Consider the following 27,534-nt stretch of genomic DNA (forward strand, 5'->3'; position numbering starts at 1 on the left):
TGTGGTAAAGTGCTTGATACTTCTCCATTCTTTTTTATAAAGGATGTGGTCCACACTAACCACCTTTCGCGCCATTTTCAAAACGGAGCGCCGCAGCAGGGGACACGTCACACAAGGTGCGCTGCATGTATGCATGTTAGTTAGGCTTAGTAGCCACGACCACGTACTCACACAGATAGACCGAGCTCCTGGGGAAGCTTAGGGGGAAGTTTAGTCCAGATGGGTTTACTCCTAGCAGGTTTCTGGGGTTATTCGGAATAATTAATTGCTCAGAATATACCACGCGGATTCCTGACTAAGGTATTCCTGTCTGGGGGTCAAGTGCTGAGGGGTTTCGGCCCACCGCCCACTCTGCGAGAGAGCACACATTTGACCCGGTCCATTGACCACAAACCCGACAGCCAACCAGTGTAGCGGCCGCTTATATACACCGAACGACCCTGGCCTACCCATTTAGCTGAATGTGGAAAAGGCTATCGCATTTCAAGCTTCAGTGCTATCCGGGGGCCCAACCCTGAAGATTCGACTGCACAATTTTGCAACTAAAACCGCTCCGGGCCTCACGGCCCGTGACTGTGGGATAAGTGATCGGAGAAAACCTTGATGGGGGCAAGCAATCCCGGGTAGCACGAAAAATAAGCTGTATCAGCCACTATTGCTGCCTGAAGTGTGCTTAGACCTCAAGTCTAACGCGTCACGTAACTCTGTTTCGTGTTCGTAGTGAGCCATGGGTCGGCGAAAGCGCAAGTGGACGCGTGTGGAGATTGAAGAGGCTATTGAAGAAAATAACCGCGTTAATGGTGTACTAAATGGTCTGAAGGAGCCCCAGGCTAAGAAGAGACGCATGGCACGTTATTATGGCAGACGTAGTGCTCTAAATAAAGCCTTAAAGGAGTTGGAAGCCTTAGAGCATGAGCAGGGTCCTGGGGATTCGGCTGGTCAAATTTCGGAGCAGCGGGTACGTCGAAGCGATGCGGTTCGGCAGCGTGCACTCAGAGCAAGACTCACGCAGGAAGAAGAAGTAATTGAGCGCGAACGGCACACCGAACTGCGCCGACAGTCGCGGGCGTGCCTTACTGAAGAAGAAGTTGTAATCGAATGTGAGATAAATACTTTGCAGCGCCAGGTGCTGCGGTCGGACCTAACTGCAGAAGAGCAGGAAATTAATCGAGAGCGGAATAGAACGTCTGCCTGATGAAACGCATGCGTACCTGTCGGCAGACGCAGTTGAGGACGACTTGGATGGGAATTTCTTTGAGCAAGAGGTTTTTCACTTAATGAACATGAGCGGGATTCCTCCACATAAACTGCTACTCAAGAAAGGCATTCCTATAATGTTGATACGGAATTTGAACGCCGATCTTGGCCTTTGCAACGGTACACGGCTGCGAATAGTGGATCTTAAGCCGCATGTAATACACGCAGCAATCATGACAGGGGAGCGCAAGGGCCAACACGTGCTTATTCCAAGAATTATTTTTGTAAGCGACGGCGGAGATCGAGAATTCCCCTTCAGACTGCGCCGTAAGCAGTTTCCCGCTCAGCTAGCCTTCGCTATGACGATCAACAAAGCCCAAGGCCAGACGGTGCTGAATCTGGGACTGTATCTCGCTACACTGTGCTTCTCGCATGGTCAACTTTACGTGGCACTGTCCAGAGTCACTTCGTGGTCGAAGTTCAAGGCCGTAATTGAATATCCGGAGCTAGAAGAAGAAGATGGCGTCTATACAAGCAACGTAGTGTACAGACACATTTTTTTACCATTAAGTAAGACGTAATACGCTTCAAACTGGCTTTGCGATTTGTTATGATGAGTCACTGATAGGTTAAATAAGAGAGTGAGAAAAAGAGTGAGTGTGGGTACGATTTTTCCGGTGTGTCTAATCTACAAGCTTTAGGCGGACATCCGAATGTAGAGGCTAAATATTGCTTAGGCACAATAAGTATGAGCTGTTTCTGGTCAGGTTATACTTAGCGTCGGAAAGAAACGTTTTATAGCATTTATTTGTCCAGACACCAGTGAGTGAGTGAGTGAATGAGTGAGTGAGGAAAAGTGAGTAAGGGAGAGAATGAATGATGGAGGGAAAGTGAATGAGTGAGTGAGTGAATGAATGAGTGAGTGAGTGAGTAAGTGAGTGAGTGAGTGAGTGAGTGAAATGAGCGAGCCAGCTGCGAGTGTGTTCGTGTCGCGTGAACCCCACTTGTGCGAAAATAACGGTATTTATAAGCTATCGTGACACCACTGTCCCATCACTGACAATATGTCCACTACTCTGGTAGGTGATAATTCTCCAAGAGGTGACAATTGTCCACTTTACGTAGCAACTGCCTACGTAAGTATGCCTCACTGCCATTATGAAACTGGCTCCACTCGATAAAAAAAAACGTGAAATAAAAATAAATGAATGCTACTTTCAACATTTATAATACAGTAAATTTGGTAAGATCGAAATAGTAGCGTGCTGGTGCAGTGGTCAACAACGAAGATATCGTATTAAATGCTGTGGGTTCAATTCCTACTTTCCCATTATTTTCTTAATCGAGCACAATTTTAGCTCCCTCGCCGAAGCGAAGCGGAGGCGATTTGCACAAACAAGTGCCAACCACATTCCAACCGCCGCGAAGCGGCGGCGCTCGGCTAGTTATTATACTAGGTACTAGGAAGACACGCTGCACAAATACCGGTAATTCATCAAGGTTGGTACCGTAAGTTACAGTCTGTAACCAACTTGGTTGGTGCTCTCGCCACCTCTTTGTTTTTGCAAAGCCAAAAACGGCGTGGAGAAGAGAAGCAAAGGATTCTTGAGACCCCAGGCTTCTGTTGCTGCTGCCCCTTCGGAGTGTTCGCCAGTCACTGCTACGAGGGACTTTGTACCACGGACCTACCTATCGAGAGATACTCCCTCAGCCAGCCATCACTCCATAACCGGCAGGAAGGCCATACAGAGAACACGACAACAGAGCCCCCCCCCTACGTTCTACTCGACCGTGTTTTCAGCCCGCAGCCGGCCTGCACTAGTGATGGCTGTGATGCTGGACGACACAACTGAATCGAACGATGAACGCGGGTTCGCCATTGTGCAAACACTGGCCGTCGTCGTTGAGTCCATGGTGGACACGCCAGTGACCGAATGCCGCTGGGCTACTACCATAAAATCAAGTTTTGAGGCATTTCTAGGCCCTGGAAATCTCCATTGGGGACTAACCTCCAACGCATCCACAAGTACGCCAGCTGCAGCCCTGAGTGCTTCGTACTCGCGCTTGTGTACATGGACCGCCTGCACCAGATGCAGGGTTTTGTGCTTACGGAGCTTAACGTGCACCGCGTTGTTATCACCAGTGTCGTGCTGGCCGCCAAGTTCTTCGATGATCACTATTTCAACAACGCCTATTATGCCAAGGTGGGCGGCGTGCCCTGCCCCGAGATGAATGAGCTCGAGGTTGAGTATCTGCTGCTCATCAACTTCAGCCTGCATGTGAGCAGCGAGGCGTATGCGCGCTACTACAACGAATTGGCCAACCACTACATGTACACCCGTGTGCGCAACTCGTCGTTGCCGCACTCGCCTTTCTACCAATTGCGCCACTTTGTGGCACCTGACCCGCAGCAGGAAGGACAGCTCGTGTACGTGACTGAGAGTTACCCGAAGGTGCCGCCGCCACAGGAACATCGCCGTAGTCATCCACTGCCACTACATCATCATCATCAGTCACAGCAAATGGCCCCCATGCACCACCGCCGAACAGTAGAAGACGGCGAGAATGGTGCGGTGACAGCCGCTGGGGACTCCGCAACATCAGGGAACAACAGCAACGGCATCGCCTGCACAAAATCAAGTCGAGCATCCGGACAGAAAAGGAGAAGCGCAGTCGCGCTCGGGGTGAACGCGTAAAATACTAGTACTTGGTTGAGAGAGGCGAAAATATACCAAGGGCGACGCTAACATACAGAAACACCATCATTTTGACGCGATGCGAGCAGAGAAAGCCAGAAAAAAACTGATGCAGCTTGGAAACCCTAAGTCGGTGAGCATATCAGGAAACGACCGATCGCTGCAGCAATCCCACGAACGTGATGAGATCCGGTACTCCCAGTCCAAAGGTAGCAGGTGTGCAGCGAGAACTCTCGCGTCTCTGCGGATTGGTCGTCAAGCTCCCGCCTGCTATTTCGATTGCCCCGTCTTATTCTCACGCACTGGCTGTAGGTCAGTCAATAGCCTCCCGATAGTATTAGCTGTTAGTCAAAGTGGTTACTTTTGCCTGCACGATCTTCATTTTCACGGGTGCGACGTGATGTGTTTTTGAAGTCTTGACTCGGGTACCGCTTACTACTACGGCAACTTCGTTAGTCCTGATCCTCATACACTCTCGCTGTAGTCTCTTGGTAAACAGTCAGAGTACAGTCTTCTGAGCCACAGTAGCGACTCGTCGCATCTCGCTTGCAAGCACTTCGAAGTACTACAGTACTGTACTAGTTGAGGTATTTACTTGCGCTTCCAGTAGGTGCCATCGGACACGCCCCACTGGTATTTACGCTCATGCTCGCGAATCATGAACGGATAGTCTTGGCGCTCAATTAACTCAAAGTCATGCGAGAGAATCTTCTCGATGAGGCTGAAGCTATCGACAGGCTTACCCTCTGCGTCGCGCACGCCACCAATCCACTTGTTCTTGCTCGTGTACTCCTCCAACCACGAGTATGGACTCACGAGGGCGAAAATGCCGCCTGAGTTGATAAACCCGCCAATTTCCATCAAAAATTTCTTAGGTTCCGGAAGGCGGCACAACAGGTTGGAAGCAAACACTGCGTCGAATGTGCCTAGAGCAAGGAGAGCGCAATAGTGTTAAAGCATTTGTGGCACCTGCTTATGTTTCTACAAACTAAACGCAGGTTACCTAGCGTTGGGGAAAGATTGCACGCATCTCCTTGTTGGAACACGACATTGGCCTGCTTGACACCCTGGGGTAGCTTCGCAAGACGAATCTCTTGAATGTCTCCCTGGATGTGCGCCGCGTACTCCATTTCGCCCTTGTCCTTCATCTGCTTAGCGGCATCAACAAAGTGTTGCGAAAAGTCGATGCCCACGGCCTACAACAATGGTCCAAAGCAGCGCACAGCATTACTACAAACAAATACTTATATGCAATCTTGTCAACTATCGCACCGCACACCTCGGCATAGTACTTGCTGAGCTCAAATGTGGCACGGCCCACGGCACAGCCGATGTCCAAGGCGCGGCAATGGTGTGTTGAAGGCGTCAGCTTGGCACATCGCTCCGCCGTTCGCGGAAGGAATTGTAGTGCGTCCAGAGGTGCGAAACTGTAAGGAACCACCGTCGACGGTTCCTCTACAGGTATTTAATAGTTGGGAATATCATCAGCGTGCGGAGAGCAGATATATGCTGGGCAACGAACCGTAGTGGAACTGGATGTATTCGTGCACGGCGCGGTCGGACTCGTAGACGGACGAGCCGCTAGCGGTCGTGCTTCGGACGGAAACGCGAGCTTGGGGCGACGAAGAAGACATGGCGGATACGAAGATGGGATCGAAAACCGGAATAAAGTTGTTTTGGGTGATAGACTTGTCAAGGGGAGCACCCACCCACCCTGGTTTTATTGTGGGTATTTTGGTAGCTTGGTCTTTCGTACACGTAATGTTGTGATGCGATGCGAAGGTAAACCAAGAAGAGCGACACTCCTGAATTCAGCGTCCGTCATGAGCTAAAAAATGGTCGCAAGGTATCGTCGTGGGTTGCAGGAAGTCGCCAGCGTCATTAAATGTGCATAATTTTTTTTTTGTGCCAAATCTCAACGAGTGTTTTGTCGAAGTTACCGCTGGAATCTTTGACGCTGGAGCTGAGCGTGACGAGAGTAATTAACCACTACATTAATACATCCTGCCATGCAGTGCAATCCCCCCGCAACAGCTTTTCGCGCTGGTGTGCCTGTGCATTTTCTAATACTGCATCAGTGGTTCAATTAAGCTATTTTGTAAATAAAGAAACGAACAGCCCATTGAAGCATTCTAAGTACGATTGAGGGATTGTGAAAGAAGCACGCACCTGCGATTCAAGCCAGTCGCTAAAAGTCCAAAATGTTGGGTACATGTGGAGACCAAATTCGGCTACGATGACCACACCATTTGTTTCAACTAATATAGGCTAAGCCGATATTACCCAATTAAAAACGATGGACTCGGTGTTTTTTTAAATGGTCGTAGCCTTTGGGTCGTTCTATCGTAACCTCCAGTTTGGGTTACGGTACCTTTTTCTTCTCTGGAAGGTCCCAAAATTGGTAGCATTAGACCAAATATTGGTTTGCACCCATTTTGGGGGGACGGCTCGTCAGCTCGCATTCTTTCTTCCCAGCCAGCATATACAGTGCCCGCCCCCTTTTCCGAGCAAGTAAGTGTGGCGCGAGTTCCGCCTTTACTGCGGCTGCAGGGGCCGTCGGTCTAGTGCTCTGCGTGCTCCCCTGCATCTGCCCTTCCCGGTGACACCTTCTTGCCCGCGTAGACGCGGGGGGAGTCGCCCAAACTATCGTCTTTCTGAGCTCCACTAACTTGTGTACCCCGCTCTTCTCCAAAATGTAGTCTCTTTTCCCCAGTTTCCATATACGGCAGAAGGATGTCCCACCCACGTGAGAGCGCGCTGGAGCTGCGAGTCGGCAAGAAATTTCGCCTGGGCCGCAAGATCGGCAGTGGCTCCTTTGGTGACATTTACCTGGGCACCAACATGACGTCGGGCGAGGAGGTTGGCATCAAGCTTGAGTCCGTCAAGAGCAAGCACCCACAACTGCTCTATGAATCCAAAATCTACAAGATCCTCAACGGCGGACGTGCGTACAACTTCCACTTCTTGCCCCTCGCGGTTAAAACCATTGAGTTGTACTAACATGGTGTGCTGCATGTTTTGTGCAATTTTCTTTAGTGGGTGTCCCGAGCCTCCGATGGTTCGGAGTTGAGGGCGAATACAACGTCATGGTGATCGACCTACTTGGCCCTTCGCTTGAGGATTTATTCAACTACTGTGGTCGCCGCTTCCAGCTCAAGACTGTGCTGATGATCGCAGATCAGCTGCTGTGCCGCCTCGAATACTGCCACTCAAAGAACTTTATCCACCGTGATGTCAAGCCTGACAACTTCTTGATCGGCCTGGGCAAGCGCGCCCAGATCGTCCACGTCATCGATTTCGGTCTGGCCAAGAAGTACCGCGATCCCAAGACGCACCAGCACATTCCGTACCGTGAGAACAAGAATCTCACGGGAACGGCCCGTTACGCCTCCATCAACACCCATGTGGGCATTGAGCAAAGTCGACGTGACGACCTGGAGTCGCTTGGGTACGTGTACATGTACTTCATCCGCGGCAGTCTCCCGTGGCAGGGACTCAAGGCCAACACCAAGAAGCAGAAGTACGAGAAGATCATGGAGAAGAAGATGAACACCCCCATTGAGGTGCTATGCAAGGGCTACCCGGCTGAATTCCGCGCCTACTTTGAGTATTGCCGCGCACTGCGGTTCGACGACAAGCCTGACTACGCCTACCTCAAGCGTCTGTTCAAGGAGCTCTTCTTCCGCAAGGGTTTCCAATTTGACGCCATGTTCGACTGGACGGTACTTAACCTGCGCAGTGGCCGTCGGGAGCGTGGCACCAGCGGTGAGGGCGAGCGCAGTGCCCGTGCTGACCCGCGCCAGGAAGCTGCCCGTGATGGTCGCCAGATCGCATCGCAGGGTCGTGTGTATGTTCGCGACGAGGCAAAGGAGGGTGACGCGCAAGTGCAGGCGCAACAGTCGTACCGCTCTGCCGGCTACCGTGACGACCGGCAGGTGGCTATGGATCAGGGCTACCCCGCCCCTCGTGTGGCTACTGGCGCCAGTCGCGATGCGCTCGGTGAGGCCAAGCCGATGAGTCGACAGCGCTATTGAGCTGTGTATTCTGTCAAGGAGCATGTTGTGTTGTCGCTGTCAAAGTTCTTGGCGGTGGCTGACGACAATGACACTCCACGCCTGGTGTGTCTTTTATGAGGTGATATTGGTCGCGAGATCGATGGCATTTCTTACAAAGACCGTGAAACGAATGAAAGCGAATAAAAACGAATGGAAATTGTTGAAGAACACGATGAAGACGATGAGCGGACGACCGAGGAAGCACAAACGTATACCAAACTAAAAAAAGAGAAAGACGAGACGAAGAGACCTTACGGCCGCTCACCGGAATTGATGATGAAGGATCAGATGACGATGTCGGACGACCTGAGGACTTTGTAGTTGTAGGAGAAGAGAAATCAAGCGGATGAAATGGCTGCAGCGCCGAATCGCCCATTTTACCCGCTTGAGGTGGAAGCAGGGTGTCGAGCCCTCCACGATCACGGCGAAGGTAGTTGCACTTGATCTTTGACGGGCCGCGGTCGGGTGGCATTCATTGAGCTCGCGAGGCTTGGCCTAAACACATGTGTGCTCAACGCATCTTTGGACTTTTTTCATTTCATTTGTGTTTGATAAACAAACTGTATTACCTTCGCCCGGTTAATTGGAAAAATACTTTCCGACAACAGGTTATTTTGTTAGACTGAAATTTATCAAATGATATGTCTAGAGATATCAATTTTGGTCAATTGCAATTATTAGGGCTAGGGGATTGCGTACCGACAAGCTACCAGTGGGGGTTCTCAGCTCGCGCAGTAACTGATAAAACGTTTCCGTTGCTCCCCATAGTGGTACCGATTTTTTTTTACTTCAAATCTAAAAGCTGACAGCTCTGAACAAGAGGTAAAGTTTTGGGCGAAACCATAAATTGCGGATCGTACTTTCGCCTCCTTGGGTCGGGTGGTCTACGGTTACAGGGAGTACGGTTTCGTTCAGTGCCATGAACGGTAGGCAAGAACACTTATATCCTAAGTTTCTTTGCTGACTTGACTTCCACTTGTGTAGAAGGTGGGAAACATAAGACTGAGAGCTAATGAGAGAGACGCCTAGCGCCGTCTCGTTCTCACATGCATGACACCACTTCCTTTTTACTCGAAGGGAGCATCCTTCCTCATGACATCTGTCCTCGTATGACAGTACAAGAGGGAGATCCGGGAAGGGGGCTTGATTGCGCGAGGCACCGGGTCCATGAGTTTTAGAAGCCAACACAGGGATTATAGTGCCACGTCGAACATGCCTCAGTGCTCCAGAACCACTTTAGAGGACAACTTCTCTAGTGCCATCCGTGTAGTACACGCGTGTTTGCGGGCTCAATGGATACCAGCCAACCGCGACAGCACGATGAGGAGCTTCAGCAGGACCTCGGGTCACCACAGTCTGCGACACGGCGCCTTCATTCCCGGGTACGGGCCATCCATCCCGACTTGGCGTTCGCCGTCCTCGGTGAACGGGGTCACGAGGTTATTCACCGTAGCTTCGGCATTCATGAATTCAACACGTAGGTTAGACGGGAACACTTCGGGGTAGTCCTCGGTACAGTCGCCTAGTGGGTCGGGTTTAGGTACCTGAAAGTCGTGTAGCACTTCGACATCATCGTCGACTTGTAGGTGTTCTATGCTCAGTGCTTCAGCACAACTACGTTTAGAAGCGTTCCAGCTAGCACTAGTAAGAGCTCGGTCGATCAATACTTTAGGAGAGACAGATCAAACTGATTGATCAGCACGTACAGCAATAGAGAGATACAGCAGTACTAGCCAGCAAATGGCGTTACCGACGGCGTAGAGACGCATCTGAGGTTCGGCCTCCTCCAGCTCTGATTGACGAGCACGACGAGCTCCACTACCATGATCTCCAGGTCTCGACGTCAAGCCTTTAGCTCATTCAGTCATTTACCCCGGCCTCCAGACACCTTCTCCGACGCTCCCCCCTCGCGCGTGACACCGCCAGGGCATCGCTTGCGACAAGGAGCCTCGAAAGCTCACGGCCGTCCTGGACGCCGAGTCGTCCGGCTCCGACAGTCCACCACCAAGCGAGTCTCCTGCCGACGAATGCGTCTGGGCCACCATGAGGGGCGTCTTGGCGTTCAACGCGTGTTCCATCGGTCTTGAAGTGCTAGACTCCATTGTCAAAGCAATGTTGGACGGCACCGGATAGGCAGCAGACGCTTTGGCGGTCCTTTATGTAATTATGCTGAAGCCTACACGTCAGCACGCTCGCAATAAGCCTCCACGACAACAGCGCTTAACTCAGAACGGTCGAGTTTCACTCAAGAGCGTCGGGTCCGGATCCACAAAGAAGAATATGACGATAGAGAGTCCTCTCCCCGACAAGAAGCGCAAATGTCACTCGTGATCATCCTATGCGTTGCCGTTCAAGTTGGCCAATACGACCCCCCCTCTCGCAAGTAGTCGATGACCTCAAGAAGATTTACCATGAAGCGTTCGAACTAGGCCAAGAACCGTATCAACTTGCCTACCCGTGGCGTGGCTCGAATTTGTGGTATAACCCTCGGGAATTTCCTCAAGTTCACGCTTCTCACTAGCCTTTGGAACGAGAACCATCCTAGGTTTTGGGACTGGCAGTTGAGCGCCCCGCTAAAGACATCCAAAGCACAGACTCAGCGGCGCAAGCCCAAAATGATGGCGGCTGTCGCGCGTGTTTGGTTCTTGAGCATCTGCATTGGTACTTGGGGACATTTCGGCTATCTTCGACTGCTCGAGAACTGTGCTCATCGTCATCGTCTCATGTGGATGGGTGGCCAGCCTGGTCGGATCGCTCCTGACGCCAAGTCATACTACGGCCCAGTCCTCGATAATCTTTCCAAACTTCACTTGCGAGACGCGGACGCGTACGCTCGAAAGGTCAAGAACGCTCTTAAACCATTCTGCCTCGACGAGAGAGGCTTTACGACGATCAAGGAGTTGCTGGAACATACTGGAGCTCTCGACCCGAACAGTTTGAAGCTGAACAGTCAACTCACGGACCGTGCTTTAGCTCTGGTTCTGCTGAATTTTAAGGTCAAAGACGAGCACGAGCACGAGCCACATTGGATAGGAGACCGTTCGAAGGGTGTTTGACACGCTTTGAGTCACAGCCCACGTATCCAGAAATTGGTGACCAAGCTTTCGCGAGAGCTCGAAGGAGAGCTCTTAAAAAACCCAAGGTAACGCCTCTTGATCCGTCCGAAGCCGATTCGGATGGATACGCTTCGTATGAGCGCACGAACGGCACTTACACGGCGATTTGGGGCGAGGAAAGGGAAGAAGAGTCGGCTTACGAAGGAGAGAAAATCGACAGTAAGGTCGAAGAAGTCCTCCCCGTCAAGAAGATTGCTGCGTTTGACTTCAAGCTCCGACATGAGCTCCGACGTAAATAAGCGTCTCAGCAAACGGCTGCGGCTCTCCAGATCGCCCACGAAGGCGAAGTCTTTTACGAAGCGCTCGCGTTCTCGTTCGCGTAGTTATTCGTCTTCGAAGAAGACCAAAGTCAGCTTCGCACATAAGCATTCTCCGTCTCCCTACGCGCCAAAGGTAAGCGCAAAGCACCAGTAGCTTCGCCTAAGCGTTCCGTTTCACCCCCGCGGTCGAGATCGAGGTCACCAGTTAAAGTGTCACAAGAGAACACTCGCAAGCGTTCTCAGTCGCACTCGCTCTCGCTGAAGAAGAAGGCAGGTTCAACAGCGAAGCGCTCGACGTTGCGGTCTCCGTCCGTGCAGAAGAAGTGGAGCCTGTACGAAGAGAACTCTACGACTACCTCGCCGACGAAGGAATCCCAGAAATCCACTCAGTCGTGGGACTTTATCTTCTCCTCGATTCGCTAGTAGCATCCTGAGCCGTTCCATTCAGAAGTGAGTAGGAGAAGTAGTGTCGCTTCTAAAGTTGATATTTCTTTATTTCATCAGTGATTCATTTTGTTATTGTCGTTCTTGTTTCCCATCTTGAACCGCAATTATTCTTCTTGAAGGGTAGTTGTGCTGCAATCGTAGCGTAAAATCCAAAACATTATAAAATAAAGTAAGACGTGCTCTTCAGAACACTTCTAGACGGACTAGATCAAGAGTTATTTAGACTCGATTGACCAGCCACCTTCAGCTCCTCTTTTAGAAGCGCTCTTCTTCATCCACAGCAGCGTTTGCATCTTCCAACCGCGCGCTGCAACGTAGCTCCGGTAGACCTTCCTACTTACGACGGGCGTCTTCGAAGGCCTTTATCAGTGCCGCGTAAGTAGGTAACATTGTTCCGAGGCCTAAAAATTTGTCAGCAACACTATGAATTGTTCTTCTCGGCTCTTCTTGTGTCTTGCAATTATGTCGATCACGGGGCAGAAAACTCCAGTCAAATCAGTCTCCTCTCCACCAATCAAGAGTCTTTCCACAAAGCTAGTTGAAGGAAGGTCATTTTCCGATAAAGGACCGTCATCGGTCGTTTCAGGACTCGTTTGTACCTCATTGGACACTTCGAAGGAAAACGGTCTACCCCTGTCCACTGGAAGTTTCTGGATCGAGTTGACAGCGCCCGTACTGTCTACTTGGCAGTCGTTGCCGGATCGTCGCCGACTTTCGATACCTCGTGTGACTGCACACGTTTTTTCGCGCCCATCTTGCGTCGACTGAGATCACTGGTTAGTCTTCGGATAACAAGCTCTTCGCCGAAATGGGACTCTGTGAGAACCTCGAGCTGTTCGCTCGTCAGGGTGCTACTGATCTCGATGGGTTGAAGATGCAGCTCAAGCGAGCTCGGGATTCCGACGCTGTGCACCTCCGGTATTCTATGGATGACCAAACGACAATCGACTTCAGCTTCGAACTCACGGCGAAGCTCTCCAAGCTCATCAAATCAGGTCAAGACGATGACCGCATGCTTTAAAAACGGATCGCACGGGAGCACGAGCTTTTCTAGGCGAAAAAGGCAGCCAACACCTCCTAGTTAAACAAGCTCCATCGCTTGTTGTCCGGCCTCATCCACGGCGATTCATCGGATGTCCAGACGCTACGGACGAAGGTTGCCACTCAGTACGATCGGATTGAGCGTCCGATGCGCGCGAACGGGATACTCCGTCAGCAGGTCAACCTCCGAGCTCTGGATGCCGACACCCTGGTATTGGCCACCAAAGGTTCGTCATGCGTTCCTTCACGCTTCCTAACGACGTTTGACTTGTTCTAACCATCGTCGATGATTTTTTCACGCAGACATCGCCTCAGGCGACATCGACCACTCACTCCTGCAGCTCGACAAGTCGACTACCGACGCCCTGCGTGAGCTTCAAGAGCGTCTGGCGTCACCACCCTCTTGAAGTCAACGTGGCGAAAGCAGTCCATCGCACCAAGAACCCGGCCAAGCGTCGGCGCATCCGGCGACACTATAGTACCAACCCTAGTGAATCGTCGGATGGGCTGACGACCGACACTTCCAATAGTCGTCGTCGCAGACACAAGTCCGGCGACACCTCGTTGGTAGCCGCTGGGTTGGTGGATATACCCGGCATGGAGTGCGATCCGATCACTTCCAAGCGTCGTCAACTCTGCAAGCCGAAGGCCTGGAAGAAAATATCCAGAAAGGCAAACGTGAAATAACGTCGTGCGACAACAGGTCCCATCTCCGCGCCCAGCACTTCCCGATCTGATTTCCGGTTAATGCGACGGTCCAGCAGCCAGCAGCCACCAGTCCGTTCATTCGCTGACTCCTCGCGAGCCTCCGCCGTCTTATGCAGCTCCGAGCATTCCAAGTTCACTGGCCGAGTTAGCATGAAGTGCCCGCTACCTCTAATAGCAAATTCAAAACAGAACCGCAAGGTCTCAAAAACCTCGTAAAAATAATTTTTAAAAAATAGAGAAAATCTGATCTTTGTCTTCAAAAAAAAAAAATAGGCGTGTACAGAAACGAACCAAATCTATTTCTAAGAGTTTGTAAGCCCCTGTGACGGGGGAAAGTACATCCTTACAAATTTCAAGTCTGAATTTGCTACATCCGTAATGGAGGGGTTAGCCCCCCAACGTCCAAGCCGTTTTTTGACGTTATTTCAAATCATCCAACATAGTACTCATCCAACATGTAAAACCATGCAACACTTGACTTTACTATAGTCTCGTATAATTCCGAGCACCTCTCTTGTACATGCACAACAAGACAATTTCTGCAAATCCCGTCACCATGTTGTATGTACACCAGATCAAAGTTGTATATACACCGGCAGACTGCTTGAATATGGCGTACATCCAGCATGATGGAGGTTTCAAAAAAAGGTGTCGATGTATCTTTTATCAAGAGACTGTACGAAGCCTATCAAACAGGTGCAAAGCTGGGGAGTTTGAAGACAACGAAAAGCGAAACCAAACACACATCAATTGAATACAGTAAGAAAAAGCACATATTGCAGCACTACGTTCATCCACCACCAGTTATCGGTTCACTCAGTCTCGCTACCTTCCCTGTCGTCGTCGTGCGCTACGCTGTCGCTGTCGCTCCCCTCGCTAATACCTTCCTCCCCCTCTCCATCACTACTTCGGCGGTGGCGCTTAATCTTTCCTCCAGCCTCGCGATTCTGGAATCCTCGTCCACATCGCGCCCTGGGGCATTTTGCTCCATTTGCCCACTTGTGATGCCAGATCTGGTGGCAGCTCAGAGCGTTGCCAGGATAGTGGTGCGGCCAAATACGAGTACACAGATACATGCTGTACATAACGAGCAACAGTTAGTAGTCGTTTCAGCCATATCGAATTCGTACGTACCGAGCTTTATCAGAAGTGCTGCAGGCATCGCAATAGTATTTGGTGGCTCGACGCTCTCCCACCCGGCGCTTCAAAATTGCGCACACTTTGCATTGGCGCTGCCGGCGCTTGCGCACGCCTTTCACGATCTGGTACTCAGGACATTCCCGAGGTTCGTGGCCAGGTGGCAAGGGTGGAAGCTCGTCGCCAGCTGCGGTCTCTTGTGGTCTTGGCTGTCAACATACTGCATGTGGGTCATACAACATGTCAGCATTATCCAACGTGGTACAGATACAACATCAGGACTTACACTTTCATCGAAGTCGTACTTGGTCAGAGCAAGCAGCTGGGCATGAAGCTCCACTAGGATTTCTGCGTGCAACATTGGAGACCCACCATTACGCTTCTGTGCCTCACGAAAGATGATATACGCATTCACAATCGCCACATCCACAAGCCCCAAGAATATGGACTTGTAGTATTTCTTGCACCAAGTCTGCAACTGCAACGAGTAACGCTGGAGGCGCAGCTGGTCATGGACATCCACGCCCCCCATCCATTTGTGATAGTCTCGAATCATAGCAGGACAAGGGACATCAGTCCGTCTGCCGTGTGTTTCACGTGTACGCCTCTCTGATAACAAGCACAGCATAGATTAGATGAATAGGAAACAGCACTCCTCTTGCATATACGTACGACACTCCTCCATCGCACGGCTCGATCCAGTCCCCAAGAATTGCACGGGTTTTCTATCCCACCACACTAAAGCCGTCATTAGGGGGCAAGCTTTTGCCACTGCCATTCTTGTTCTACCGTGCGGTATGCTTTTGGGTCGGTCTCGATTTTTTTCAACAATTTGCTGAGGATAGCCCACTTTGTCACCCATTATCGTGCCGATACTGTAGACATTCCTGTGTAGTAGTTGAAACGCCAATTGAACTGACGTATAAAATCGATCCGTCACTACAATGTGATAGACGTCATCTTCGGGTGGTGGCAGGACAGCTTCCAATTTTCGGATAGCTACTGACGGCCCGGTGTTTGGATCTGCAGATCGCTGACTGTCTGGAACGCTGCCTACTTCATGGACCTGCTGCGCTTTGCCACAATACACCTCAAGTCTTCTTGTTGTAGGATACAGCATACAAGCATACAACATTAGATACATCATGATAGACTTAGTAAAAAAAAAAAATCTGCGAGTCCTTGCGGACTCGCAGTCATCTCTCCTCATACAGTAGGAAGTATCTGCACAACACGTCAGAAAAAGCTTTGTGCCCCACTTGTGAGGCTTCGCCTTGAGATATTGACGCGTAGGATTGTTCCGGTTCTTCAGAGGTAGAACGCCCTCATCGAATGATATGATCGGCGGCGTTTTGTAACCCAACGGAAACGTTTCTTGCAGCTTTCAGCGATATACCTGACTTTCCAGGCGCGGTCAGTTGCTGCTCTCGTGTCTGCGTTGTTGGTGAAGTGAAGATTTCCCATGATGTGTTCAAAGCGGTTTCGCGGCAAAAAATCGTTGAACGTCCCCCGTGGGATAGCTCCCACTGCATTAGTGCCCCAATGATCACGTAACCTGCGGCGGTGAGGGTTCAGCATTCTTGCCATCAGTAATCCAAGCGCTTGCAGTATCTCGTGCGGCTTGACGTCCCGCTTCTTAGCCTCGCGATGCAAAAACCACTCTTTGGACTTCTTGGCAGGTGTCTTCTGCGAGCTGAACATACGCTCCACTCGTGAAGTGAGGTTCTGCACAAAGTAGCGATTGGTTTCCTTTGCAACTTGTCTTCACAAACTCTTCGGCATGAAAAAGAAGAATAGCTTGAGCGGTGAGTGTGCCAGGGCCAGTACCTCGTCGGTTGGTCCATACTCCCCAGAATATAATCCTGAATAATGCTGGTCAGGCGGGAAATTGTCTGGGTCTACATGTTATATATACATCATATATCATGTTAGAATATGTTGTAGGTTACACCCCTCATTGTCACGAACCTAAGTTCCACCCGTTAGCTCGCATGACAGCCATGTTGTCATCGTCCATCACAAAATCAACCATATCCGGCCTCTCCAAGACGCTCCACTGCTGTGTCGAACCAGCTGCTTCTCCATCAGCACTCATAGTATCTGATCCAGCCTCACTATCGTTCTCATCACTGTAGTCTTCACCCGACGCAAAACCCTCACCTTCACTTCTCGCTCGACTCCACTCGTCATCATCATCGTAAACGTAATCTAGGTCTCTGTTTCCTCGCAATCAGAGTTCAACGCATCAAACTCGTCAGCGGAAGCGGGGGTAGCGATAGGAGAGGCTGAGACCGACGTTCTTTCAGGCAAAATTGGGGCGGAACACAGCGAGGCTGGAGCAGAAGTCGGCGAAACAGGGGTAGAGCTTGCCGCGTCGGGGACAGGAGTCTGGGAAATGGATGCTGAGCTTTCACTATGATACGCACAGCGTTAGTATACATAATCAGCATCAAAGTCTTTGGCACGTACCAATCGTCTTCTGGTGCTGCAACTGGACATTCAGGAGCTGGACATTCAGGAGTCGGGGGTGGCGCAGGCGCTGCAGACAACGTTCGAGGCGACGGTGCTTCTGACGTATCTTGAGGATCGGTGGAACCCCTGTCGATAGACAATATATGTTAGCTGCTGTTCATGTTGTATACATGTTGTCGATAACAACGTTGTAGAGAAAGCATAGCGACGCTGTATCCATGTTGTATGTACCTGCGCAACGTACAACAACACTTCGTGAGAACATGTAGTATCTGAATGCATAAAACATGGTGTACCTCTCAGGTGTCCCACTTGGTTGGCGGCTCCTCTTCTTGTTCGCTTCAGCAATCGCCTCCAATCTCTTCCTGGCCTCGGCCAAAGCGATGCTCCCTTGTTCCTCGGCATTCGCCGAATCTTCACAGCGCGATTCGGCAGCTACTGTCCTCGCTGCTTTTGCCGCTGCCTTAGCAACTTGCGACGCGGTGGGTTTTCGTGGCTTCTTGGTCGGGGTCGCCTTCTTGGTCGGGGTCGCCTTCTTGGTCGGAGTCGCCGCGGCCGTCTTCTTCTTCTTCTTTGGCGGTCGTGTCTTGACTGGAGAGTCTGCTGCATCCAGTCGCTCATCGTCTGCATCAGCATCCGCTTCCTCGTCGAACAGATCGGGATCATAGTCCTCATCATCGTCGCTCAAGTCCCTACTAGCAGCCAACCGTTTCTTGCCGGAGCCTGCCAACGTCTTTGCGGCGACAGCACGTTGCTGCTGCGAGATCAAACGTCGCTGCGCACGCATGGAAGAGGCATCTTTGCCGATCGGAGCCGGAAGCAGAGGACGAGCTGTCGCGCTGCGTGTAGGAGCTGGATCTTCTCCGAAGTCAGCATCCTCCTCTCGTTCGCCAGCCAGGTACGCCGCGTGCTCCTTCCTGATGCGCTCTCGGTCGTGCGCAGTTCGGCCATCCAGACGTTGCAGGAACTGCTGGCGTTCGCGGCGTGTTTCTCGAGGCGGGGGCATCGTGCACCCCTTAGGTCTTTTCTCGAAATGAGCTCTCAGCCACCAACCAAGGGGAGAATCTGTATTGTTTATTGCCAAAGAGACTGATCTCAACAACCCCAGTGTAACGGGGTTACCTGGTGTGGAGCACACAGGGGTACGAAGTACCCGGAGAGTTAACAAACTCTCAGTACATAAGTTGGAGAGTTAACAAGGTCTCTCAGTACGTTGGCCGAAAGCCACACGTTATGCATTTAATTAGATTTAACTATGCTACATAGTTAAAGAGATACATTTACCCCTAGGCGGCTTGGCCGCAATAATAGTAAATAAAACACTTCTGGGTTTGAAGCATAAAAGTTAAGGTGTTAACTTTGAGCCCTGGTCTTGGGCTGTAAGTGTCCTTTGGATAAGGAACTTAGTATTAGTGACTCTTTGAGTCGAACGTCTTCCTCTGACGCTAAAGCTACGGCAGCCCCGCTGCACTTGGTAGCACTTGTAGTCAATCCCGCTCCTGAGTCGGTTGACTATATCCTCTGCGAGGATGGAACACCCCGTGTTCGCGAATTTGCCCCCGGCGCAGCAGGACGCGCTTACTAAGCTTATGTCCTTGCTTGGCCCGGAGGGCGTGGCTCATCTTGCATCGCAAGGTCCAGAGGCGGTCACTGCCAGGCTGGAATCGTCCTCCCGCTACGAGAACGCGCTCTTGGAGCATGTCCAAGAGAAGATGAGCGCCGCAACGGCGGCGGCGTCGATGACGCGTGAGGAGTCTATGAGACTGAAACCGCTCATGGTGAGCGTAAAAACCTTCGAGGGGAAGGATGGAGAGAATCTCCTTCTCTGGACCCGTGAGGTCGAGATGGCCATGGGATCGGCCCTGCTCCAGTCTGAGCATCAGCGCGTGGCGCTGGCTATCTCCAGGATTGGAGGTCGCGCTCGCGAATGGGCACTAACGTGCGGCACGTCTGTTGACGCTGCATTTCCCACTTGGGATCAGCTGAAGCAACAGCTTTCGCGCGTGTTCGCGCCGCCTAATCCGGCGTACCGTATCCGGTCAAAGCTCCTTGCTTCCCGCCAGGGTAAGAAGGATTTATTGGACTATGTCCAAGAGTTGAGAGCTCTTATCGCCGGAATGGCGGCGGACCCTCTTCCGGAACTGGTCAGCGTGATCGTGTTCATGGAGGGACTTCGTGTGAGCGCAGCTCGAACGGAAGTGTTCCGTGTACACCCTAACTCTTTTGAAGAGGCGGTGGATGTGGCATTGAATGCCGAGCACAACTTCAGGTCGGCGCGACCTGGTTGGAGCGCTGGTAGCGCAAGCTCTTCGAGCGGTCCAGAGCCGATGTACCTCAGCTATGCTGAAGATGAAGAAGCGGAGCTTCTTGCTGCGGAGCAGCGCGCCGGCATCCGCCGATGCTTTGTGTGCAATAGCACTAAGCACTTGAGGGCCTATTGCCCTCTGCGCAAGAAGCGCGAGGCTCCGGCGAGCCAACCCTCCGGGTCATCGCCGGGAGCCGGCAACTCCCAGTAGGCGCGAAGCGGCCTACTGGGGAAGAACTGAGTTCTGTTGTGCCTCGAAGAGGTAGAGGGCAACGGGGCTCAGCCCCGAAGAGAGCTGAGCTCTCTTACGAGAAGAGTGTGTGCAAGCCGGGCTTGCTGGTCGTTCAAGCGAACGTGAAGGGCTTTGCAAAGCCATGGAGAGTCTTGATTGACTCGGGAGCCTCGGGCAACTACGCCCGTCGCTCCACCCTGAAAGAGAGTCAGCTGTATGCTGAGGCACTGGAAGTGCCAACGAGAGATACGATCTCTGTCCGTCTCGCGACGGGGACACTGGTAACTGTGTCGAAGTCTCTGTCGACCTTGGAGTGAAGTTTGAGAACTTCGATAGCGTGGAACGCTGTTTGGTCTTAGACCTGGATGCGAGGTATGACCTCATCCTTGGCATGGCATGGCTGGAACGTCATGAGCCATGGATCGACTGGAAGTCGAAAACGCTGGGTGCGTCGCACCCTGCTCCTAGTGGAGCTTTGGTGAGTCATGAACCCACCTCTGCTAGGAAGCAGAAGCGCTTTTGGCGCGAGCACGAGGCTGAGGCGGCCGTAGTGCTGGACATTGGTATGTCCGAAATTGTTAGCAACGAGGTTGCTGTTTGCCCTGAGGGCGTACGTGGTGCGGCACGTTATCCGCGGAGCGGTGCAGGTCAGGTCAATGACTAACTGCTGGGTCCTGGTGAGGACGAGCGCGGAGTGGCGCGTAATCCACTGAGTGGTATGAATTTGGTCGACGACCTACCGCTGCGTGACCCGAGGGTCGCGGTCGACTACGAGTCGAGGCATCATGGGCGTGGCCCAGGAGATGCAGGTGAAGTGACACCTAGTTCACTGTGTGAAGGTGAAGAGCCTCTTGGCTTTCAGCCGAGTGTCCTGCGAGACACTGTATCCTCTTCGAGGAGTGATGGTGCTGCTGCACCCGGTGGTGGTGACGGAGATGTCGCCACACCGCCCTCATCCGGCCGGGCTCGGTCGCGGAGGGAGAGGAGAAGAAGACGCAGGGCGTCTGTGACGTCTTCGACGTCGGACGATGTGTCCAACGTGACGAGCGGTGATGCTCCACGTGATTGCTGTGAGCAGCTGTATACACTCGTGAACGGAGTGACGGGGGAGGTAGAAGGCGATATCAGCCTTGATACTCTGCCCGCTGCAGATGCTCTGCTAGAGCTGAACGAGATGTCCATTGCCAAGCTAGGCGAAGCCTTAAAGGCAGGCGAGCTAGCCGAGGTGGTCTTGCTGGGACCTGAGGAGGAGCTGATCTCCTCATCCGTCGTGGACGACGCGGTCCTAGAGGACACCAAGAAGGCGCTGAGCGCAAGAAGTGGATCGGCGATCCTCAAAGATCCTTCGGATCCCTTCTACCCGGTGGTGAAGGAGTATGGAGACGTTGTCTCAAAAGATCCACCGACGGGCCTGCCTCCGGATCGAGGCGTGTGTCATGAGATTGACCTGGTTCCTGGAACCAAATACTGCGTAACAAGGCAATGGCCTTTGCCAAGAGAGCAGTGTGACGTCATTGACGCATTCTTCCGTGCGAAGCACGAGGCAGGGATGGTGCGTGAGAGTAAGTCTCCGCACTCGACACCCACGTTCTGTGTCAGAAAGCCGAACGGCAAGTGGCGCATTGTTCATGCTTTTAACAAGCTAAATGCGGCCACTATCCCGGCGCAAACGCCGATTCCTCGCGAGGATGTTCTACAGAACAACATGGTAGGCTGTACGTTGTACAGCGCGCTCGACTTGGTCGATGGCTACTACCAATTGCTCATGAGAGCGAGCGACATTCCGCTGACAGCGGTGAGTACTCCGAGCGGTATGCTCTGGGAGTGGCTGGTGATGCCCCAGGGGCTGTCGAACGCACCAGCAACGCTCAATCGTCTTGTGACGCAGTTGCTTAGGCCCCACCGGGCGTACGCTCAAACGTACTTTGACGATATATTCGTCCATAGTCGTGCCGAGCACGGAAAGTCAAACGTGGATAACCACATTGACCACTTGCGAGCGGTGCTCGAGTGCATGCGCACTATTAAGCTGTATGCCAACTTGGACAAGTGCGTCTTTGGTGCGGAGGAGATACCTTTCCTCGGGTGCTTCATTGGGAAGCGTGGCTTACGAGCAGATCCTGCCAAAGTCAAGGCCATCGTGGACTGGCCGGTTCAGAAGAACCAAAAAGACTTACGCAAGTGGCTAGGCTTAGCCAATTACTTGCACAAGTACAGTGCGAACTACGCGGAGATGGCTCGGCCATTATCAGATCTCCTTAAGAAGGACGCACCATGGTGCTGGAACGTCGAGCACGACGGAGCCTTTGAGGCTGTGAAGGAGAGCCTCCTCCAGGCTCCGATCCTTGCGCTACCGGACCCGGATAGTCCGTTTAGCGTCGTCTGTGACGCCTCCGATTTTGCAATCGGTTGTGCTTTACTACAAGCAGACGCCGAAGGGCGTGAACGCGTGATCGCGTTTGAGTCTCGCCAGCTCAAAGCTGCAGAGAAGAGCTATCCAGTTCATGACAAAGAGCTACTTGCAATGAAGTATGCTCTAGTCAAATTCAGGGTACACCTGCTAGGCTCTAAGCCTTTTGTGATCTTTACTGATCATGCGTCGTTACGCACTGCGACACAGTCGCCTCATCTCTCTCAGAGAATGGCAAGATGGCTTTCCTTCTTTGCCGAGTATAACTTCGAGGTGAAGTACAAGCCGGGGCGGCTTAATGTAGTGACCGATGCGCTCTCGCGCAGGCCGGACTACGAGTTAGCTCATGTCACGACAGTGACGTCGTCAGTGCCTGACTTGATACGCAGAGCGTATGCACAAGACGACATGTGCGTAGCGCTGCTACGGGCTCTTGGGAGCGAAGAGTTTAAAGACTCTGACAAGGAATTGTCTGGGCGCTTACGCGCGAGGCTGCATCGATACTCACTCGATGGCGGCCTGCTGTACTACAGCACCGACGCTGAGGATAACCCTCGTGTAGTCGTTCCTCATGATGAGGATCTAAAGTCTATGAGGTTCATGATACGCCCGTGGGCGGGCACTTAGGTCGGGAGAAGACCTATGGCTCGGTGAGATCGATGTACTGTTGGCCCAAGATGTATAAGTGGGTCGGCACCTATGTACGCACGTGTGAGACGTGTCAACGGACAAAGTCCGCGCCGAGCACGGCAGCGCCATTGGCGAGTTTGCCTGTCCCCAAGGAATGCTGGCAGTCCATGAGTATGGACTTTGTGTTTGACCTTCCCAAGGATAAGGCGGGAAACACAGGTATAGTGGTCTTTGTAGACCGATTGAGCAAGATGGCTCATTTAGCGGCAGTGCCGGACACCATTGATGGTGAAGGTACAGCTTTGCTGTTTTTAGACCGAGTCTTTCGCCAACATGGCTTGCCTGAGGCAATTGTCTCGGATCGAGACCCGCGCTTCACCGCGAAGTTCTGGACGTCCCTCTTCAGAGTGCTCGGCACTCGTTTGGACATGTCCACAGCGGACCATCCGCAGACCGATGGTCAAACCGAACGCGTGAATCGCGTTGTGGAGGCTACACTCCAAAGCGTATGCGCTGAGGCGCCAAAACGCTGGAGCCAGATGCTCCCACTCGTTGAGTTCACATTAAATAATGCAGTGCACGCCTCGACAGGCTACACTCCGTTCTATGTGAGCGGCTTGGTTAACCCTCGCGTCCCACTGACGCCGCCACGCAGTGGCTCAGGGCTTGGTGGGGGAGGGATAGCCGAGCGGCTAGCTGATGTCAGCCCTGTTGCGGTTCGCAAGCAAGTCGATGACTTTGTCCTTTTTGAGACTGAGCGTAATGCGTCAAGTACGCGACGCTATGGCTGAAAGCCAAGACACGCAGAAGGAACATGCAGATGCCAAGGGCAGAAGCAATGTTGAGAGGTTTGAGGTTGGTGACCAAGTTTTATTAAACGCTGAAAACCTACCTACTCATGCAGTGTCTGCAGTCTTCAAGACGAAGTTAAGACCTCGGTTCATAGGACCGTTCAAGGTCGTGGCCAGGAAGGGCCTAGCGTATACGCTCAACCTTCCGAAGAAGATGCGCACGCATCCGGTCTTCTATGTTGACTTGCTTAAGCCATATCAAGACCCTGCTCAGGTGAGCGCGGAGGCGTTGGCACCAACGGTGGCTGGGCCACGGACAGCTGCAGGGCAGCAGGTGGTAGAGCCACGGGAGGCTGAACGACAGCAAGTGGTGGATCCACAGATGGCTGATCAACAGCATGTGGCAGAGCCACAGGTCGCGGAGCGAAGTGCTCGAGATGCAGGAGCAAGGCAAGCTGAACGTTCAGCCGAGCAACTGGACGCTCAAGGCCCGAGACCTGGTTGTGAGTCAACAGTGGTGGCTCTAACCTATCCACAAGGTGGATCATCTCTTCGAGATCGACCGATGGGCGGTGAACGTGAACGTTCGCGTCGTGGACGCCGGCGTCGTATGGACGCAGACGCCGTTCCGGCAAGTGCTGACTCTCCCCGCGAGAGCCCAGCTGAGGCAAGGTCTCCTCCTGCTCTGCTCGATGAGCATGGTGAGCTCCACTTTCACGTGGAACGCCTTGTGGCGTGGCGTAGACGCCAGGGTCGTACCCAGTACTTAGTGAAGTGGAGGGGTTACCCTCACTCACAGAACTCATGGGAGTTTGAGGTTATCCTCCGGCAAGATTGCCCTGACGTCGTTGACGCTTACGACCGGGCACATCATGTGCCGAAGCGCCACCATGGCGTGCGACAGCGTCGCCAGGTGCTGGGCGCCTCCCACTAGAGTGGGGAGCGATGAGGTCAGTAGCTGAGCTCAGGCTCTGACCAGTGGCTGCAGCAGCCAGCTCGTACGTATGAGCGGTGCTCGCAGCGGGAGCAGGAGGTGAAGAGACCTCGTAGTGTTAGGGACATGGTCCCGAAGGAAGCAGGTGCTTCGTGTTGTGCTGAACAAGGTTCAGGCACAAGCGTCTCGATAGACGCATAGTTGTTTTGAAACAACTTGCTCGATGAGCATGATCCAAATGTGGATGCGCTGTAACAGCGAAAGTGGTGTCCCGGACGGGGATCGAACCACTGGCCTTTGGCTTGACAGGCCGGAGCTCTACCATTGAGCTATAAGGGCGATGCCCGTACGTCAGTCCGAGAACGGACTACTCATGGTATGAGAGGGCTGCGCCCGGGTGGATCTGAACCACCGACCTGTGGCTTCCAAAGCCAACGCTCGACCACTGAGCTAAAAGCGGATTGCTCTTAAGCTTGTCCAAGCGTGAACAATCGTTCATGGAACGACAGGGCTGTGCCCTGGTGGCTTCGAACCACCGACCTGTGGCTCTCAAAGCCAACGCTCAACCATTGAGCTAAAAGGGTGTTGCCCTTAAGCTTGTCCAAGCGTGAACAATCGTTCATGGAACGAGAGGGCTGTGCCCTAGTGGGCTCGAACCACCGACCTATCGCTTGTGAAGCGAGTGTTCAACCGCTGAGCTGTTGTTGACGACTCGAATGAGTCAAGAGCATTGCTCTAAGCGGTTTGCAGCTCTTGGAGTAGGCGCGGAGCGCGAGCGTAGGTCTGAGACCGCTTGTGAGCAAGAGGTGTTGACGCCTCGAGGTGATGGGGACGGGGTCCCAGTGTCTGTCGACGTGCTTTCGACTTAGCAAAGTCTAAGCGCAAACGTCTCTCAAGACGAATATCAGTTTCAGAGAAACTTGCTCGAAGAGCATTGTAGGAGGGGAGCCGTCGAGCTCTCTCCACCCAGCTTCGAAGTTGTGCTTCATAAGCACGCTGGGATTCCCCAGGGTTAAGAACAACCGGAATGGTTCGCATAGAGGGAACCGGTTGGCGGTCAAGCTGCATCTGCAGGCGCGCCTGATACGCCTGAGGAGTTGTGACTTGTGAAGTCAGATATCGCTCTCGGAGCCGGTGCCGCTGCACTTGCTCATCAGCAGTTGAAGCCGCAGGCCCACACGTGTACGTGTTCAGCGGCTGCTGCGCCGCGAGGCGGGCCGCTTCGGCAGGTTTCCGCGGCTGGAAGCCGTAGTCACGACGTGACGTTAGAACTAGTGGTCGGACCACAGGTTGGAACGACTGCGAGCGCTGCTCATTGGACAACTGACAGCCTTGGGCCTCGTCCAGGTCATTCGTAATGACGGTGTGATTGTATCGATCCTCCTCGTCATACCGCGACGATAGCGGTGGCGCATCGCGCAGTGCGCGAATCGGATTCGAGCGTTCAGAGAACGGATGCGGTGTCCGCAAGTCTCTTCTTGTTTGAGATCGCGCCGCCGAGCGGCTACACCTCACAGAGGAAGCGGGAGAAGACGCGGCACCAGTGTGCGACCTCGGAGAGGTTGGGTTGGAGTAATCCTCATCACCCATGGGCTCGTCATAGTCGACTTCGCCCTCTTCATGTTCAAAGAACAGAACATCGTTCCCTCTGGGCGGCGCCCGCGGCTCTGACGAGCTTTGAGCTTTGCTCTCCTCTTGTTGACGGCTCATGGAGCGTTGACCGTGTCGACGGCGATACTCTTGGTGGTACTCTGCCACAGAAAGAGACGAAGATGCTCTTGGAGCAGTTGCGGAGCGCAGTTGAGGGTCAGGGACCGACGAGGCAGGGGCGGCGCGACGCGCTGGAGACGTGGGGCCGTGGGCCGGAGCGGAGGTGCCAGGCATCAAGGATGCGAACGCGTTTGTGAGCTCGTGGAGCTGCGAACGCAGAGGTGAGGTCTAGTGACCTCCGTCGTCTTGACAAGACGTGACCTCGCTGAGGAAAGTTCGAGAACGGAATGTTCTCATCTTAGTGGGGGAGAGTGTAACGGGGTTACCTGGTGTGGAACACACAGGGGTACGAAGTACCCGGAGAGTTAACAAGCTCTCAGTACATAAGTTGGAGAGTTAACAAGGTCTCTCAGTACGTTGGCCGAAAGCCACACGTTATGCATTTGATTAGGTTTAACTATGCTACATAGTTAAAGAGATACATTTACCCCTTGGCGGCTTGGCCGCAATAATAGTAAATAAAACACTTCTGGTTTTGAAGCATAAAAGTTAAGGTGTTAGCTTTGAGCCCTGGTCTTGGGCTGTAAGTGTCCTTTGGATAAGGAACTTAGTATTAGTGACTCTTTGAGTCGAACGTCTTCCTCTGACGCTAAAGCTACGGCAGCCCCGCTGCACCCAGCCCTGTGCATTCTCAAGTTTGCCCATCTTTTGCAACAAAATAGCCCAACTTTTAACATGTTGTACGTACAACATGATTCCTGCTGTACGTACAGCCGTTGGGCGTTGGGGGGTTATTTTATCATTGCCGTTCTTTTGTCGGTTTTCAATTTACGGAAATATTTGGGCCGTGTTCGACTTCTCTGGCTGGGACTGGATTCGCGCAAATTGCTGGTTTAGATGTTACATAAAAATACATTGTTATTTAGCCCGATTCAATATTTTGCCTATGACTGAATTTTAAATCCAGCTCGTTTGAGGCATTCTAGTGCGATCAGATTTGGGTGTTTCAGAATCTGATAGCAATCGAGCTGTGTCAAAAATTCCAGCCTAAGCCTTAATAAATTCTCCGTAGCATTATTTATTGGTATCGCTACTGGGCAATTTCGTGGAATTCGCGTAATGACGGAGATCTCGTGCTGCGAATAGCACCGGCAGACCGCCGAACTCCTATTGGCAAGGGCGACCTACAAGTCTGGATCCGTCCGCTTGAAGTGTGAGGTCGGTTGGTAGGTTTCGTGGCAAGTAGCATGTGTTGTTTGTGCTTCCTAGTTGACGATGCCGTATCGCTTAAGCTACCAGAAGACAGCGACGAAGGCCGAGACGGCAGCGGTACACAGCTCTTTTCTCTCTCCAATAGGTTCTGGTAGTCCAGCATGATATCCCGTGCGCCGTT

At 52.5% G+C, this 27,534-nt stretch overlaps 4 protein-coding genes across 4 annotated transcripts; 3 read left to right on the plus strand and 1 right to left on the minus strand.

Moving 5' to 3' along the window:
- Positions 1–727: 727 nt before the first annotated feature.
- PITG_05236 (uncharacterized protein) lies at positions 728–1,195 on the plus strand (the record flags this gene model as incomplete). Its single annotated transcript, XM_002998868.1, has 2 exons — positions 728–958; positions 1,121–1,195. The coding sequence occupies 2 exons, from the start codon at positions 728–730 to the stop codon at positions 1,193–1,195; spliced, it is 306 nt and encodes a 101-aa protein (XP_002998914.1).
- Positions 1,196–3,021: 1,826 nt separating this feature from the next.
- On the plus strand, positions 3,022–4,032 carry PITG_05238 (uncharacterized protein; the record flags this gene model as incomplete). The annotated part of the gene is made up of 2 exons (XM_002998869.1): positions 3,022–3,068; positions 3,233–4,032. 2 exons carry the CDS (start codon positions 3,022–3,024, stop codon positions 3,891–3,893), a joined length of 708 nt encoding a protein of 235 aa, XP_002998915.1.
- A 205-nt stretch (positions 4,033–4,237) lies between these two features.
- On the minus strand, positions 4,238–5,527 carry PITG_05239 (uncharacterized protein; the record flags this gene model as incomplete). Its single annotated transcript, XM_002998870.1, has 5 exons — positions 4,238–4,331; positions 4,489–4,819; positions 4,897–5,089; positions 5,173–5,348; positions 5,416–5,527. 5 exons carry the CDS (start codon positions 5,525–5,527, stop codon positions 4,238–4,240), a joined length of 906 nt encoding a protein of 301 aa, XP_002998916.1.
- A 1,099-nt stretch (positions 5,528–6,626) lies between these two features.
- PITG_05240 (casein kinase, putative) lies at positions 6,627–7,927 on the plus strand (the record flags this gene model as incomplete). The annotated part of the gene is made up of 2 exons (XM_002998871.1): positions 6,627–6,837; positions 6,930–7,927. 2 exons carry the CDS (start codon positions 6,627–6,629, stop codon positions 7,925–7,927), a joined length of 1,209 nt encoding a protein of 402 aa, XP_002998917.1.
- Positions 7,928–27,534: the final 19,607 nt, after the last annotated feature.

Source organism: Phytophthora infestans, genomic scaffold (assembly GCF_000142945.1).
Source record: "Phytophthora infestans T30-4 supercont1.7 genomic scaffold, whole genome shotgun sequence".
Taxonomy (NCBI): Eukaryota; Oomycota; class Peronosporomycetes; order Peronosporales; family Peronosporaceae; genus Phytophthora; species Phytophthora infestans.